The sequence below is a fragment of the Ambystoma mexicanum genome, chromosome 7q, assembly GCF_040938575.1.
Source record: "Ambystoma mexicanum isolate Mex_15411 chromosome 7q, UKY_AmexF1_1, whole genome shotgun sequence".
Taxonomy (NCBI): Eukaryota; Metazoa; Chordata; class Amphibia; order Caudata; family Ambystomatidae; genus Ambystoma; species Ambystoma mexicanum.
Window position 1 is genome coordinate 1,132,393,749 of NC_090941.1, and position 17,246 is coordinate 1,132,410,994.

Genomic DNA, 17,246 nt, shown 5'->3' on the forward strand with positions numbered 1-17,246 from the left:
ACATCAACTCCACAAACTGGTCTTAATCACAGATTCGGATTATGTACGGAATGGGTTCATGGAGCACCTGGTTAACGGGAAAACCAGAGGCATGTTATGTGCTAATAATAAATCCTTGAAACATGGGAAATTAATTCAAAACATTGATGATCTGGTCACCTCGAATGGGATGACCATCTACTGGAAAAAGATCAAGGGTCATTTCAAAGTAGAGGGACCAGACAAAACTGGAAATTACTAAGCTGATCAGATGGCCAAAATCGGAGCCATCCAAGGGGATCTACTTGAGATCGAGTCCTTGTTGTGGGGAAATCCAGGTCGCTGCCGTCACTAGGTCTCAGACAAATGCTCACAATGAACTCTCAACTGCACAATGGAGTAAGGAGACCCCAGATGCTGATTTGATTACGGCTCAAAAGGGGGATCCAATAATTGGTAGGTTTTATCAACACATTGAGGACCCTGACAACTTTCCCCTGACGGATACCGATTACATAGGGAAAGAGGACCTCAGAGTGTTGATGAAATGTCCAAAAATGTTCCGAATCCAAGGCGGTTTGTTGGTAAGGAGATCCCTAGCTGGCCATGATCAGTGGGTGGTCCCTACCTCATTCTGAAGCCTGATGTTAAGTCACGCCCATGATGCGGCCACAGCCTGTCATAGGGGGTTTCACACAACACTTGAAATCTTAAGAGAAGTTGCATACTGGCCACACATGGGGCAGGACCTCGACCAATACGTAAAGGGGTGTCGTGTGTGTCCACAATTCCAGCCAACATCCCTCACACACCGTGCGCCTCTCCAAAAGAGGGGGATGACACTGCCATGGTCAGATTTACAAGTCGACTATATCGGGCCCGTGATTCGCTCCTTTAGGGGGAACAAGTACATGTTGACAGTGACATGCTTGTTTACTAAATGGGTGGAATGTCTCCCGGCCCCAAACAGCAAGGCAGAAACAGCAGCTGTCCTGATGATCAACCACATCTTTTTGCGTTTTGGACTACCCCAAAGGATCGAGTCAGACCAAGGTAGCCATTTCACCAGCAAAGTAATGACAAAGATGTGGGAGATACTTGGGGCCTCATTACGACCCTGGCGGTAAGGGGTTAACGCCAGCGTTAGCTGCGCCGACCCCTTACCGCCAATTACGAGGTCCCCTAGCGCCATGGTGCTTTTAACACCTGCTTTTAGCAGGTGTTAAAATCCATGGCGCTAAGGGACCATGGAGTTAATTACGCCACCGTAATTTACGGTGGCGTAATTAACGCCTTCCCCACTCCCATTATGCCCTATGGGGCAAAAATGGAAATGGGGAAGGGTAAATGGGGATTGGGGACTTACCGCCCCGCCAAGGTCGGAATGGGGCGGTAAGTCCGCCAACCACCATGGCGTAAACGTAGTTTACGCCATGGTGGTAAAGTCACGGCCCTGGCGGTAACTTACCGCCTGGGTCGTAATGAGGCCCTTGGGGTCAAAAGGCAGCTACACATTGCATACTAGGCTGCCACTAGTGGTGCGCTAGAGAGATACAACAAAACAATTGTGAGCATATTAAAAAAGTTTGTGGCAGAATCTGGGCAAAGTTGGGATATTCGATTACCTCTTGTCCTAATCGCCATCAGATCTACCCCTTCATCTGCAACTAAAATGTCACAGTTTGAGCTGATGACTGGACGCAGGATGCTGCTTCCCCAGCATCTGCTCTACAGAGCCCAAGAGCAGACGTTGATCAATGCCTCCACAACTCATGAGTATGTTGAAAATCTAAGAAAACACCTTCAACATGCTTTTGCCTATGCTCAGTGAAATCTAGAAAGATCTGCAGACAGCATGAAGACCCACTATGACTTAAAGACTACCAGAAAAGAATACAATGTAGGAGACCGGGTCTACTTATACAATTTCCAAAGGAACCAGGCCAAATAGTGCACATTTTTGCCTTCCTGGAGGGGTCCTTTTTTAATTGTAGACAAAATCTCACCAGTCGCCTACAAAATCCACATCCCCAAAGACAGTTTGGCAGAGGGGGAAGATATGTGGGTCCATATTAATCAACTAAAGTGTTGCCATCCTAGGCACACTCTGAGTCTTCTGGAACCCCAGAGGGGGTCACTCCAGCTCCCTAGAAATTCCCACCATAAAATATTCCATATATAGTCCATAAATTAAAATAGAAAAATGTGTCCTGATTGTCAAAATGTATGTGTCTGCCCCACTATATTAATAGTGGTGGGGAAATGTCTACAAATATGTTTTTTCTTGGTCATCCTAGGATTGGAAACCATGGAGACTCAAAACCAAGGAGGACTACCTAGGGACCGGGAGAACGATCCAAGGGGCCCGGAGTATCACTCAATACTCACATTAGGACTGGGCGAGGAGAACTGGTCGATCCACCCCTGATGGAGGAAAAGATGATGAACTTTGCTGTTTTTGGATCCAAAGGAAATGAGACTGACTATCGTAGTCTTGCGACTTCCCATTGATGGATGATCAATGCCAAATCGCAAGTGGGGGGCTTGTGGGATGTTCTAACCCACTAGTCTATGCCCTGAAACATTACTGTGTGCTGCTTGCATCAAAACAACAGGATAGCTGCCAAAAAGATCTTTGCGCTAAAAATCTTTTAAAAGTGCGCAGGAAAACCTGAAAAATAGGCCGCCAACCCATTTTGCCTATGTCAGTGGTAACACAAGAGACCACTGTCAAAATCATTTGGCTGCTCACAGAGTAAAATGAAACTACTTGAAAAAACAGTGCTGCATTGCAAGGGAAACACAGAACTGCTGTAAAAATCCGTTTTTCTTTGGCTGTTAAATTTGCAAAATAATGATTCTCAAACAGCACGAAAGATCTAACATCCTTGTTGGGTGTTAAACCTCACTTTATTTAAAGAATTCACCTAAGAACAACGTCAGCAGAAGTACATTTTATCAGAAGAAAATCCACATTCAAAGGTCCTTGCATGAGAAAAAGATGTCAGAAATGGATGCAGTACCGCCGCCCGCCTGTGTCAGAAGCTGGCGATTACTTAACCTGTCATTTAAACTTGTACATTAAATCAAAGTATGGAAAAGAAGAGACTTCCTATCAAAAACAATATAGGTTGTAAAATCCAATCTCTATGGCCCTCATTACGACCCTGGCGGAAATCGTGGTGCAAAATGCACCATGGAGCACGGCGGAAAGCTGCCGATAGCGCCATGGGGGTTGGCGGATTTTCCGCCCCATTCCGACCTTGGCGGGGCGGTAAATCCCCATCCCCCATTTTACCCTTCCCCATTCCCATTTTTGCCCCATAGGGTATAATGGGAGTGGGGAAGGCGTTAATTACGCCACCGTAAAATACGGTGGAGTAATTAACAACAAGGTCCCGTAGCGCCATGGATTTCTCCGCCCGGAAAAACCAGGCGGAAAACGCTCCATGGCGCTACGGGAACTCGTAGTAGGGCGGACGGGTCCGCCGCGAATACCGCTGGCGTAAACCCACTCCACCAGGGTCGTAATGAGGCCCTATGTGTTAAAAAGGCTGGAATTAAGAGATTTGTGGCTATATTTGTTAAAAATGTAAATTGTATTTTAGAAAAGCCCATATTTTAAACATTTTGTTAAAAGTGAGTTACAGCCAGCCACACTGGGCTTCAAACACATTCCACAGCTTCTCCCAAGCAAAGGAATCTTCCCCCCTGCTCTCTGCTGAGGAACTGGCAGGGAGGTGTGAAAGGAGGGGGGCGGAGGACTGTGGCCTGTTGCTCTGAGTAGAGACAAAAGACTCCCTTGACTGAAAGGAAATGCAAATTTGGGCATCAACAGAAACCAGATGCTGGCAGGAAGAGGCTCAGATTGCTTCTGGCTCAGCCAAACCTTGGAGGCGGAGTTACACTGAAATGTGTATTTGGAACTGAAGAAAATATACTTTTGAGAAAAAGAGTCATAGAAAACTGTGCCACATTGGTAAAAATCTGGAATTTAAAGATTGTTAAAATGGAAATGCTGCTCACAAGTAGACACTACTCTGGAATTTGTGCGATGTTCACAGCCTGAACCACTGAAATGTTGATATTGTAGCAATTGTAATAATGTTAGGAATATGAAAATTTACAGGAGTATGCCCAGATGTTATGCGCATGTATATGGAAACTCTTGAGAAGATGGGACTTGGACAGAGACATGCCTTATTTAATTGGGAATGTAAATATGTATTATTATCAAGTTGGTGATATTGTAAATATGTTTTAGATGAAAAATATAATTTCTTTGTAGGAGCAAAGGGGAGGTTTTTCCCTGGACCATAAACACAGCATCACCATGACACATCATGACACACTGGTTTCCTTCTCAAATCAGGAGAGAGGGAACACTTTGACCAATCAGTTTCCTAGAGGGTGTGCTTAGTATAATCAGTCTACCCACCCCTTTGGAAAATATATAAATAGGGACTGCTTAGGACCTAGAGACACACACACATTCACCCATCTAATGTATTACTGGTGAAGCGCTCTGCAGGAGAAATCCAGATCAAGACTCCAGAACTCTGAAAGCAGAAGGCCCAATCCTAAAGCTGAACCCTTCTCAGCTGGCCTTTAAAATCTTGCAACATGATTTTAACCCCAAACTTCCCAGCGGCACAACAATTTCAACAGCCTGGCTGTGCTGTTTGCTGATTCTTGCCAAGAACTCTTGCTAGAACCCAGAGACCCAAACCAGTAGAGCAGAGCTGTAACCCAGAACCAACCCATCAGATCCAGAACCAGAGGCCGCGCAGTGACCAGAGGCCGCGCTGAGTGCAGAACCGGATGCCTGAATCCTGTCCGGTGGGCGCGCAGATCCCAGTCCAAACCTTTGACCAGATTCTGACGGGCCTATTCCTATTCCAACCATAGTTGTAAGTATTTAGCATAGGATTGTCCATAGCCAATTTCTTAGCCTTAATTAATCCAATCCAAAACCAGTCCAACATATCCAGACTGCATTGTAGAATATCTTTTGTCTTTTCTGAATCTTTCTCTCATCCATATAGTCCTTTGTTCATTGTAGTGATAAATTCATCTTTGCGTTAATATTTTTGCTGAAGAAGGATAAGTGTCTTGGCGTGCAAAAGTCAGAGCGGAGGCACCACTGTTCTGGTGGCTGTACAGTTGGGTAGTTTGCATCTTCATAGTCTCCTTAGTGTTAAGAAATCCTTGTTGGTAATATTCAAAAGCGCAGCGCAGCTTCAGATTGAAGCTAATATCCTCAGCATTCAAACGAATCTAAAACCGCATTCCAACTCCTTATAGTTTTCTGTAATCGCATTTCTCGCGCGCTGAAAAGTTTGCCGCAAATACTCCTTTGGTTCAATTGCACCACATGTAAAATAGCTATTTCTTGCATTCAACCTCTGAATTCAGTTTCCAATCTGCTAGTTATCCAATCATCATTGCTAGTGTTTGCCTGAAACTATCCAAAGCAGCTCCCACTAGTTCTGAATCCAATTTAGAGAATTAAATTCATTTTTATTGATTTTTCCCATTCATTACAAGCCACATTTAAAAGCATTCAACCTGTTTTGAAATCATTCCTGTTTCTCTCTATCGAAAGTTTAATAATAATGTGATACAGTTTAGAATACAAACTTTACACATATGTATATTAAAGAATAAAATACAGATATATAACATCAATAAAAAGAAATCAAACAATATTAAATAAACAAAAATAAACAAGCCAAAATCAAACGGGAAATCATTCCTGTTTCTCTCTATACTTGCTGGGGGGACTGGGATTGAAACTGTATTGGTTGAGATTGAATATTCCTGAAACCTGTTTTCTCCCCTTCCATCTCTATATTGCATATTAGGGGGGATTGAGTATTATCAGGGGGAAAGAGTGATTACATTGCATTTGATTGAACACACAAAAGTATTATTTCTGTGCTGCATTAATTTCCTATCATTGCATTTGACTGAACCCACACAAACTTTTATTCTATGCTACATTATTCTTCTCATCCATACTCATCCATACTCCTACTGATTAAAGAGATTGTTGATTGTAATATCACCCATTGGTGATCATTGTATAAATATTAATAGTGTGATATCTAGATATTGTTCACATTCTTCTTGGTTCAGTGAGACCGGTGGGGGGGATTCAAAGAGAGGGGGTGATATAAGGGTACATCATTCAGAAATAAAATAACTTATAGACACAAATATATAATTAAGGGTTCCAGCTGTGCATCACACGCTAGGCATTGACTTAGGTGGAATGCTGGGTTGAAATCACTTACAAAACGGGAACTGTTTAAATAACACAGATTGCCACTCATATGTTCCATCTGCAAATGTTAATAGACACGATAATAAAAAGTTATTTGGGAGTATAATGCAGTGCAAACTTCATCGGAATGGTATGAATATGATGAAATGCACATCTGTGACACGCTGGGGTGAGGCACGCAACTGTTTGTAAGGGTGCAGAAGTACGGCTCGGACACAGTGGTGACATAGTGGTTGGCAGAAACCTTTATTGAGTGATAAAATGAAAAGAAAACCCTATCTTGCCATAAGTCTAAGAGGGGTTTCCCTACTTCAACAAAACTAAAGGGTCTATCAGAATGTCCAAGAACTAAGAAGAGTCCACCGCCCAGTGTCAAAATCCTATGTCCAACCCTTACAATTACAACTAAACTAAAATTGCTTTGCTGTCCTTTTGGTCCAGATGAATGATTCCCTTCTATCCATATATGAGAGAACTGGTTCTGGAAGGGAGTGGCTCTCTTCGCCAGGTCGACATCTCTTACCAAATAAGTCAAAGCAAAATTCCAATTTGGCGAAAAACAAAGTTCCACGTTGCCTTCTTGTACTCCCAAGAGAATTCCTCCCTTCTCTTGAATGTTCACAATGTCCAGAAACACACCAGAGGGTCTTGCTCCCTTCCCCTGGTTCTGTCTCATCACCATGCACTGTTTAGAAAATGCTTCCTTTCTCTTGACTTTTCACAATCTTCAAAAACACACCAGAGGGTCTGATTTCCTTCCCATGTTCTCTCTCAGGTTACCAATGCCAAGAGGATGCCTCTCTTCTCTTGGCCTTTCACAATGTTCTTAATACACCACCAGGGGGAATGACTCCCTTCCCCTGGCCTTTCTCATAGTGCTCCAGCAAAACCCTGCTTCACTATCCTACCAGGTCTTGCTCTGCATGACCCAACTTCAGGTGAGCAGGTATGCGTCCCAGGCCTGTAGTTCCCCTTTATGAGAATCTGGCAATCGTGGTACACTAACCTCCCAGGTACTGCCACGAGGAAGGTACCTTTGGACACATATGTGGGCCCCAGACCCTTATTTCCCTGCCTTGGGAATGTGGCACACCTGGTGCACTAACCTCCCAGGCAGTGTCACGATGAAGATGCCTCTGGATGCCCTCTTCACGTGGGTGCAGGTCCTAGACCTGCTCTGTTAGCTTTCTATCTTTTGGGAAACAGTTTTCCCTTTTCCACACTTGTTTTCCTTGTTTGTTTCTCGGGGTTAGGATTCCCTACTGCTTTTTTTTGCCCCTGCCAGTCTTCTCGGTTGCCTCAGTACCTTGAGGGTCTCTCCCACTGGCTGCTCCTCGGCTTCAGGGTCTCAGCGCCTCTGTTTCAGGCCCTCACAGTCTTGTTGTCAGCTCTGGCATGCTATCAGCACTTTGTAGCCCCTGGCTTCTAGCAGCAAGCGTTGACCATGTTCCTTGAGTGTTCCACCACCTGGTGTGCTGTTTGGCTTCTCTGCCGGTCGGTCCTTCCTCGTAGTACCATGTGCGGTTACTAACATAACCTTAGCAAACCCCTGGTACTGCACTTCCTTCCTCTGTCTGACAGTTCGGGCGTCCTCAGGCCAGCGGCTCCTCCAGGGAAGGTTGACGATTCCTTCCTGTGTTCCTTATTCACTTTTGAATACCGCTTGCACAATAGAATCTTCCAGAAATACTATAACGTTCCTCAAGGTTCTCAGGATGAGTCTTATGGCTCTGTACCTCTTCCTCGTCACAGTAGAGGATAGTCCTGATGTCATCAAGTCAACCCTACTTTTACTTTCCCAGTCTGTTCACGGATGCCATTTAAGAAGAAGGTAGACACATGTGCTCAGGATGGGCTGACCAATAGCCGGCCTGCAAAAGCGGCATTTAACTGATATCTGGCCCCGTGGTGGCACTGAAACTGCTGTACGGTACACATCTTCGTCCCCATAGACGAGGAAAATGGTGCCTTTTTGATGTGTAAAACACTGAGGTCTGTCTCCTTTACTTTTTGTTTAATGTGGGTGGGCACAAAAGCCAAGCAATGGGAAAAGACATAGGTGGGGTTCAAAGGACCCCAGGTCATTCCCCAAGTCTGTTTCCTGGTTGTCTGATCTTTTAATATTGGGCTTGGGCAGACCTATGTGGATTGGAGAGTGCTAATGGCCACTTTCCCTAACAAGTCACAGCTCCCTGGGAAGGGACCATAAGCAGTCCAACGCCCCTCATTCTGCCTATTATCCACAGTAAATGGCTGCACCACATAAGCTCGAAACAGTGTAATGCATGCACACCTGCACATTCTATTCAGACAGTGCTTGTGTAAAACAATTCTGTGATGGGAGACGTGTAGGGGAATACACAAGGATGTCTGGTTGTGCAGGTAAGACATTTTCAAGCATTAAGGTGTTGTAAAAGTTAGCAGCCTCCTTGATTTCGAGAATAAGGGGTGTTTAAAATGAATGTTGAAAACAAGGAAGGGGGGTGTTTTGTTAAAATGGAGACGAGCATGGCATACATGCCAACCCTCCCGATTTAGGCGGGAGAGTCACGATTTTTCGGTGAAAAATATTGCTATTTTTCACTATCTCCCAACTGAAATAGCTGTAGCCCCAATGCATTCCAATGGGGAAATGTTCCTCTCCCGATTTCCCTGTGGAATTCTCCCTCCCAGTTGTGTCTGAATGTTGGCATGTATGGCATGGGTACAACTTTGAACTTAGAGTGCCACCACTCGGCATCTGGCCAATGAAACTACTCTTACTCTTTCTCGCCGTGGTTCTTGAGGGGCCACAGGGGCGTGGGGAGCTCTAGGAGCCAATTAAGACGGGATTGGCGGAGCTTCAGTAGTGATAGTGTCTGCTTAGGATGTATGTGATTTCTTCCAATACATTTCTCCTAATGGAGATTTCACCCAAACCATTTCACTGAAAAATAAAACTAATCTTTTTACTTTTTCTACTCATAGCTCCCAACCTTTTTTGTCACCAAGGCGGGTGAAAACACCCGATTTTCTTTTTGGCGGGTGAGAGGCCCATAGAAGTGAATGGGCGTAGGAGCGGCTTGGCGGGTGATTCATCAGCTTTCAAGGCGGGTGACACCCGCCAAAAGCGGGTGAGTTGAGAGCTATGTCTACTTGTATTTTATTTTTTAATGGGGGGAGACCCCAGCAGCCAGCCCTCAGACCCCCCTACACTAACTTATACTCTTACCCCACCTATTACGCATTACACATATACCATTTCCCCTATCATTTTCACATAGCTCTCCACCATTTGTGTTGCACAGACGGGTGAAATCACCTGATTTTGTTTTTGCGGGTAAGACGCCCATTGGAATGAATGGGCGTGCAGGAGGTTTGGCAGGCGAGTCAGCCCTTTACAAGGCGGGTGATACCCGCCAAAAGCATGTGAGTTTAGAGCTATGTTTTCAGTGAAATATATTCGGTGAAATCTCCTTAGGGGAAATGGTATTCGAAGAAATCTATGGTAATAGTCTGCACATGCTCAGAAGAGTAGTGTCTCTTGCACTTGTGATTAGTGTCTCTTGTTCTTGGTGATCAGTGTCTCCTGTTCTGCGCAGCCTTAGTGCAGTCCTGGGACCCTCCCCATCACCCAGTCTCCCAGGACTCTCCTCTCTAACTTAGTGGGTTTGCACTGAATCCTGCAAGAGGTCACTGCAGAGTAATCCATGCAGGATCTCTAGGGAGAAATCCACCGAAGATCTCTAGGGGGAAATCCACCCAAGATCACCGTAGAGGAATTCACTCAAGATCTCTGAAGGGAAATCCACCCAAGATCACTGGAGAAGAATCCGCCCAAGATCACTGAAGGGAAGTCCACCCAAGTTCACTGGAGGGGAATCCACTCAGGATCACTGGGGAGAAATGGCTTTGAAAGAGCCAGATGAGGTGAGGTGCCTCCTGGGTTATTTCTTTGGGAACAGGAGCCATTGCTGCCAACTGGACCCATGTCATGGGGCTCATCTTCAGCCATCCCTGGCATTTTTACCAGCAATGTGGCATTGTGGGAGTTGTAGTTTCACGTGTCATGTTAATTACGGTCCTTTATGTGTTAATATTCCCAGCATGCAGCGTGATGTTGTCAAGACAAACGGGACTTGTTGAAATTGTCCTTTATGACATGGGGCCTTTTTCCAGGTGTGCAGCACGTATAATTGTATGTATGGTAGAGCAAGCTGAGTGCTTCTACCAGAAACACAGTGCATACATTATAAGGCTGGTGAGTGGACCAATGGCCTAACAGGGCACTTTACAATGGAAGTGAATAGTGAGCAGGACATGATGGAGGTAGCAGAGGAGGAACATACTAGTGGCAAACCTGGGCAAGGGGCAGTATAGATTTCCAGTACACCATGTACATTATTTATACTTATAATCCCCAGTAAAGGAAGGTAAGTTGGGCATTAATAGGGAGGGGTGATGGTACTGTAGCAAACCTACAGGTCTCCTGCAACTCAGGTGAATCTCCAGTAACACAACGCTGTCTCCCGGCCTCTGCTATTGGCTGTAATAACGACAATAAATGCCCTGTCTGGCAACCACTCCCTCTGCCATTCTGCGGGGCAGCACCTAGGAGATGCGTGGGGTGCTGTGCTGAACCACTGCACATGCCATGTGTCTCTGCTGGATGTAACCCTCACGTTTGTCGCTCCAGGAGCCCTCTTGTACCTTGTATTCGCCCAGGGGTGTACAAAAGTAGGTTTAACATTCCCAGCAGACCCCAAATCTAAGTCTCACTTGGGCCAGCAGCATTGCAATGCATTCACTGTTTGTGTATTCTCATCTTAAGCGTATCATTCTCTGAGGATTTCTGTGCATGTACAGATCCCCAATACCCTGAGTCCCGGCCTTTCCTCTTTTAGAATTCTGTGAGTCTCTCAAACATAGCAAGGCCCTCTTAACATGGGAGAAGAAGCGCGAGAAGGATGGCTACCCCAACAGAGTAGCAGATGCCACAGTCAGGTATCAGCAAAGCCAAACTCTGAGGCTGTCTGAATGAGAAATTGTGGCTCAGGGCTATAAATACCTAAATGTATGGGTGATCGGCGGGAAAAAATGAAATGCACACCAAGTCCATTGTGTGTTATGTTCAAGCATAAACCCTCATATCAAAGAGATACTTGTCAAAGAGAAAGCTCTGTAGTCATTCATATGTTCTCGAAATGCCCTTTATTTTTATATAAAGCAGCAAGGATCCCTCATTAGTGCTATTTGTCCCATTACCCATTCTAAAATGGGTATTTACAGTACAATGGGAGTGTACAGAACTGTGCATCTTACAGTGAGATTCTCATATCAGAACATATTGTGTGTGTTTTGGTTTGCAGCAAACCTTACACAGATTACAAAAATCAAAATAAAATATATATATACAATTCATTGCAATCCATTCAAAGCATATATATTTATGATTTAGAAAGAGAAATCATCTATATCATCATCAACGTTTATTCGGATAAAAAATCCATAAACCGACATAAAAAACAACATTGCAACAGTACATCAGTGATAATCAACAGACTAGTTAAAATCACAATATAAGCACATTTTAAAACAATAAGATTAGGTTGAAATACAAAGTCAAACTTTACCCACAAGCAACTTTTTCCTTCGGGACCAAGATTTTCTCCTGAATTCTAAACAGCCCCCTGTGACTTGCATGTTTTCTGCCCGCAACAAGAATATCAAAGCGGGTTGGGCTTGAATGAAACCAACATTTTTGATCAGTGGCGAGTTACAGTCCTGCAGTCCAGACTGTTTCTTCTGCTCTATCATAGTGGGTGGACCGACACTAAAAAACGTATCCCTGCCCCGGAGTGGCCGCAGAGTTACAGTCCTGCATGGTCTGCATGGACTGCCTGGACTGTTGAAACAAGCTGCGCCAGTGACTCCAAGCCATGGATGAAGGCTTTTTGCTGCAGAGTTCCAAGAGAAAGCGAAGAAGAGCACGAGCGAAGCAATTTGACTCTGACCACGACCTTTACATGTAACCCCTGTTGTGAACCAGACTCTGAATACGAACAACTTTCAGCCGCCTGGGAGCAAAGATACCAGTAAATCAGAAACGGAGGCGCTCCGAAGAACGATACACTGGTCACGGCCGCGGACGAAGATGTAAGAGACCGAGCAGCGTCGGTGACGACAGCAGGTGGGGTACCATGCATATTGCTGAATGATCCCCTGCTTGCTTTCTCCCCCATTCCTGTGGTAAAAAATCCTGGCGTTGCAGGTATGGAGCCCTCCGAAACATGCACACAAAATGTGAAGGCTTTCAGGCCGCCCAGCCCTCACAGGTCGCCCAGCCCCTATAGTGAGGAGCGTGAGGGAGGCACGTTGCCAGGGGCAGAGGTTGTGGTAATAGGCTCTCCAAGCCAATCAGTGACACTGGGAAACCCTAAAGTCATTGAGAGTTTACATAGAGGAGTCGGCAAAGCCATGGCAGAGGGACTACATTCAGAGAAACAGCAACCTCATAAGTGGAGAGATAGCCCCGACCTGCCTCTGTTGGAACAGGAGCCCTCCCCAATGAGCAAAATGGAACCTATTACAAGTAATTTCAGCACAAGTTCATGCCATCCCGCCTGAAGCAAACAACGACTTATGACACAGAGAGTCCGCCCTGAAAGGAACATCTTGACGGTCTTTACAAATGAGACCCATATTGATGAGGCCCCTTCTCAACCCATAGCGCATTGCTGGGAGGAAGAGGAGGTAGAGGAGGAAGATCTTATGGCCCAACCAACCTGCATTGCCAGGAACAATGGGGAGGGGGGTACGAATGATAAAGTGACCGTAGAGCAGGGAAGGGAGGCAACTCCATAGTCATCGAGGAAGTTGGCCCATACAGACCCAGCCCGGGCCCAGGTTCCATTAATTTATGTGAGAAAATCCAGAACATCGCAAGTGAAAAATAAAGTCATCAAAACTAAAGTCTAGACCTGGGGGCAGTCAGAGCAAGCCGAAAGTAAAGGCGAATACCCAAAAAACATTGAAAGTACTGGAAAAGATACATTCCGAAAAAGCCCTATTAAAAATAAATTTGCCATCAAACAAAACGGGAGATCCCAGACCGACTAAAACATCCTACAGAAAAATCAAACCCAAGGGCCATCTTCTTTCTGAAAGTCTGAAACTTTTCTTTCTGAAAAAGAAATTACATGCGGAGGAGTCATCTAAGGAATCAGCCCACGAAATGTCAGGTGCGAGCTTCTAGAGCGTGCAGATGCGGCTTTGGATACCGAGATACAAGCTCCGCCCCAACTGCCAAGTGTAGAAGCAACTGATAAGACCCCTCGAAGGAACGATAGTAACAGCCCGCCTAGAAATGGCCCAGGGACGTGTATGGTGCGATCGGGACGGAAATAACTAATCTCAAATGAGAATCTGATGTAATTAGAATCTTGTCGCCACGTAAAACACCAAGGGACACACTGCCGGGAATACCGTACCACATGAACAGTACGACAATTAAGTTTAGAGAGAGGGGGAGATCGCAAGGAGCTGGAATGACCATTGAGGATGAACTAACAAAGTCCAGAGGGATAAATCCACCACAAATGAGATCACTAGAAATAGATACCCAGACGAATGTCTAGAGAGCCACATCATCAACCGCGTAGGAGTCTTAACTTGGAGAGTCAGGACCCCCCACCCCTGAATGTCCACCAGAATAGGAGAGAGAAGATTGCATGACTCCCAGGAATCAAGACCAAACAACACAGTAAGGAAAACAGATCTAATGTCAATTACGTCTACGGTTAACAATCGCCCTGGCCCCCTTCTCAAAATTGTACAAAGTTAAAGTACACCCCCCTTTTTGACTTTATCAGAGAAAAGGAAAAAGATCACAGGAAAGGCCCTGAGCATCTCCCAAAACTTAAAGTCCCGTCAGTCTCTCGAGGTTCAGCAGGGAGAGACATCAGAGAACTAAACGGACTTAGAAAGAAAAGAGAATAGGAAAGATCGGAACCCACAGACTCAGACTACATCGGTAGATAGGAACAGGGCCTCGCCAGATAACAGGAAAAGGAGGTCTAAAACTGAGGCAGAGGAAGTGAGAAGAGAAGAGCAAAGGAGAGAAAAACCTCCAAAAGGGCATAGAGATAAACAGACCCATCGAAAAAGCTATACCTCAGATTGGAAAGATCAAAGACATAATCGCACATTCAAATTAGAATTTCTGCTGGAGAAACAAAATAAGTTAATTCTAAATAGGAGCACCGTAATGCAGATCCTTCACTCGGTTCCATATTTACGACAAATACAGTATGAAGATATAAGGATTGTCGAATTTGGAATAAAACATAGAGCGGCCATCGTATAACTCCACATACCTGCACCGATTGCCAAAGGAATGTTGAGAGAAGCTATAGAGAATCTACACACTGTAGGCTTTGATCTTACACTTTGTGCACGAACAGACTGTAAACAGACAGACAAAAAGAGCCACAAGCCCAGTTAAAAAGAGAACGAGCCATTCAAGAGAAAAAAACGAGCTCACCAGTTCCAAGAGAAAACATATCTAACACCCTAGGAACTCCACCCAAATATCGTGACCCATTGCAAGTTGCCATGAAGCCATGTGGTCCGAGCACCAATATATACATCATCTTTGAAGTAGACAACACGAAAAATGGACACCAGCCAACGATGAAGAATCTGAATCGGAATGCAAAGGGTTACAGGGGGAGGACTGGTCCTGGATACAAGAAGCACTATCAGGGGCACAAGAATAGCCATCCTGGAAGAAGTTCTATGAGGAAGTGACGACTCGAAAAGTTGTTTTACCTTCAGAAACACACTTAACTCATGGCATAAGCATGGCATCATGGAACATCAGGGGATTTACACACCTGACGAGACCTAGCGATGTGAACTTGGGAGCATATGACATCCCATGCCTACAAGAAACTTGGCTGTTGAAGACCCCTCATTTGGATGATTTTGATGTAATCACAGCCAATGCTGCAAAAGGTGAAAAAGGCCGTCCTTTCTCATGTCTAATGATAGCCTTAAGATCAGGATCCGGCATGAACACGCGAAAGACCCTGCACTCAGACCTTTACTGTCTGGCTAACCTTGTGGATTGGCAAACACCCCAGAAAACAGCACTGAAAGCAGAAGTAAAAAGATGGCTATAATTACTTGCTACTGGAACCCTCGGCTGTGACAGAAGCTAACTTCCACAAACTAATTACAACTATAATTGACGCTGTCCTGCTAAATAATATCAATGCACATATAATAATCTGCGGTGACTTTAACGTGATCTGTCCATCGACTAGGAAGAGAGGAAACAATCAAAGGTCACATTCAACAGCTCTGAAAAGGGCCAAATCATGAACAAGACTAATGAAAACCAGAGATCTACATCAAATTAAACTGAAAGAGGGAAGTGTGAAAGAGGTTGTTCCTGCGTGGGAACGAGGGGATCAAATGGCTGACCTAGATTATATCTTTGTCTCTACTGAACTACTCCCGTATATTAGAGCCTACAAAGTCATCAGAACAGCAAACAGTGACAACAACTTATTGAGCATGACTCAAACATCACCTTGCAGTCAACATATGAAGGCTGAGGTAAAAGTGAATAACGAGGGGAACCGATTGAGACTCAAGTCAAAAGACATAGTAGCCCTAACGATAGTCTACACCAAGGGAAAGGAAGGAGCTGGAAAGCCATGGAGGACGGTCGATTTTAGACCGCTCTTAGAACCCTTCAGTACCAAGAAGTTGGGAAACAACACAATAAAAGAAACCGGCTGTCACAGTTACGATCCTACTGTAGTGGAAAAAAAAGGAGATCAAATGAGATGTCTGAAGAGAATGGCAGCTAGGTCTAATCATCCTGACCTCAAGGCTCAAGCCCTTAAAGCAATTAAAGAGTATAAATCCTGGATTATCTCGTATAGGCACAATCTACTCCAACAAGACTCAGTAAATAGGTTAAGAACACTAAGTGGAAAAAGTCTAAGGACTTTAATTAAAACACAGAGAAAGGTCTGCAACGAGACGCAACAAGTACTTCCTATCTCTGTATCACAGGTTGATATAAAAAACCCTGCCACGGATTCCTGGATACGAAGATATACCGTGGGATTGTGAATACAAGATGATAGATATCCGGGAGAAGATTAAAAACTCACCAGATCAAGAGCCCCGGGTCCTGATGGACTCACCAACATAATGCTATTAGAACACCCGCAGGAATGGTCGATCTTCATACAAGCAGTCTTCAAGAACATTTCGATACAAAGGAAAATTCCGTACCCATGGAAGCTAGCCACAATAGTTCCCATCTACATGATAAGACCAATTACAGAATTCTAGACCTATTGCGTTACTTGAAGCGATAGGAAAACATGTTGGGTCCTTTTTATTGGTGAAATTTGTGGATTGGACAATGGCAGCAGACCCAATAGATCCTTTCCAAACTGGATTTGTTAAATCAGTTGGAACCTCGGTAAACATCATGCTACTCTGCATACTCAAAAGCAGATCACATCAAGGAAGGGGGAGGATATTTATCGCGTTTGTGTACCTTGTCCAAGCCTTTGATTGTGTTAACAGTAAACTGCTATGGGCAAAATTGGAGGAAAGACAATGCCCTAGTGATGTAATGGAGCCTCTAATTGCCCTCCACACTGACACACAGATCAGAGTTCACCTTAATTGTGCTGGACTACTCTCCTCCACTATCCCTACATCTCGAGGGGTAGAGCAGGGTTGTCCCTTGGCTCCGGCTATTTACTACTTCTTTAAATCGGATATTCAGGAATTTGAACCTCAGCTGAGAACCTTTCCACCAACAATCAGGGATGAGAAGATCACGCGAATGCTATATGCAGACAACCTCATTTTAATAGACCAAACCAAAATAGGTCTCCAAAGGCAGTTGGACAGTTTACAGCGATATGTTAACCTCAACCAGCTCGAGATTAACCAATGAAAAACAAAAATA

At 44.7% G+C, this 17,246-nt stretch overlaps 1 protein-coding gene across 2 annotated transcripts in view; it reads left to right on the forward strand.

Annotated features, from left to right (window-relative positions):
- Nucleotides 1-17,246, forward strand: part of LOC138528685 (zinc finger protein 850-like) — a 148,245-nt gene that overhangs the window by 77,649 nt on the left and 53,350 nt on the right. Inside the window, exon 1 of one of the 2 annotated variants that reach the window (XM_069640543.1) lies at nucleotides 9,882-10,174. The exons of the other annotated variant lie outside the window; for it this stretch is intronic. Within the exon in view, the coding sequence (XP_069496644.1) occupies nucleotides 10,151-10,174 (24 nt within the window). The 5' untranslated portion in view covers nucleotides 9,882-10,150. Of the gene's footprint in view, nucleotides 1-9,881; nucleotides 10,175-17,246 lie in introns of those variants that run through there. 2 annotated transcript variants of the gene reach the window in all.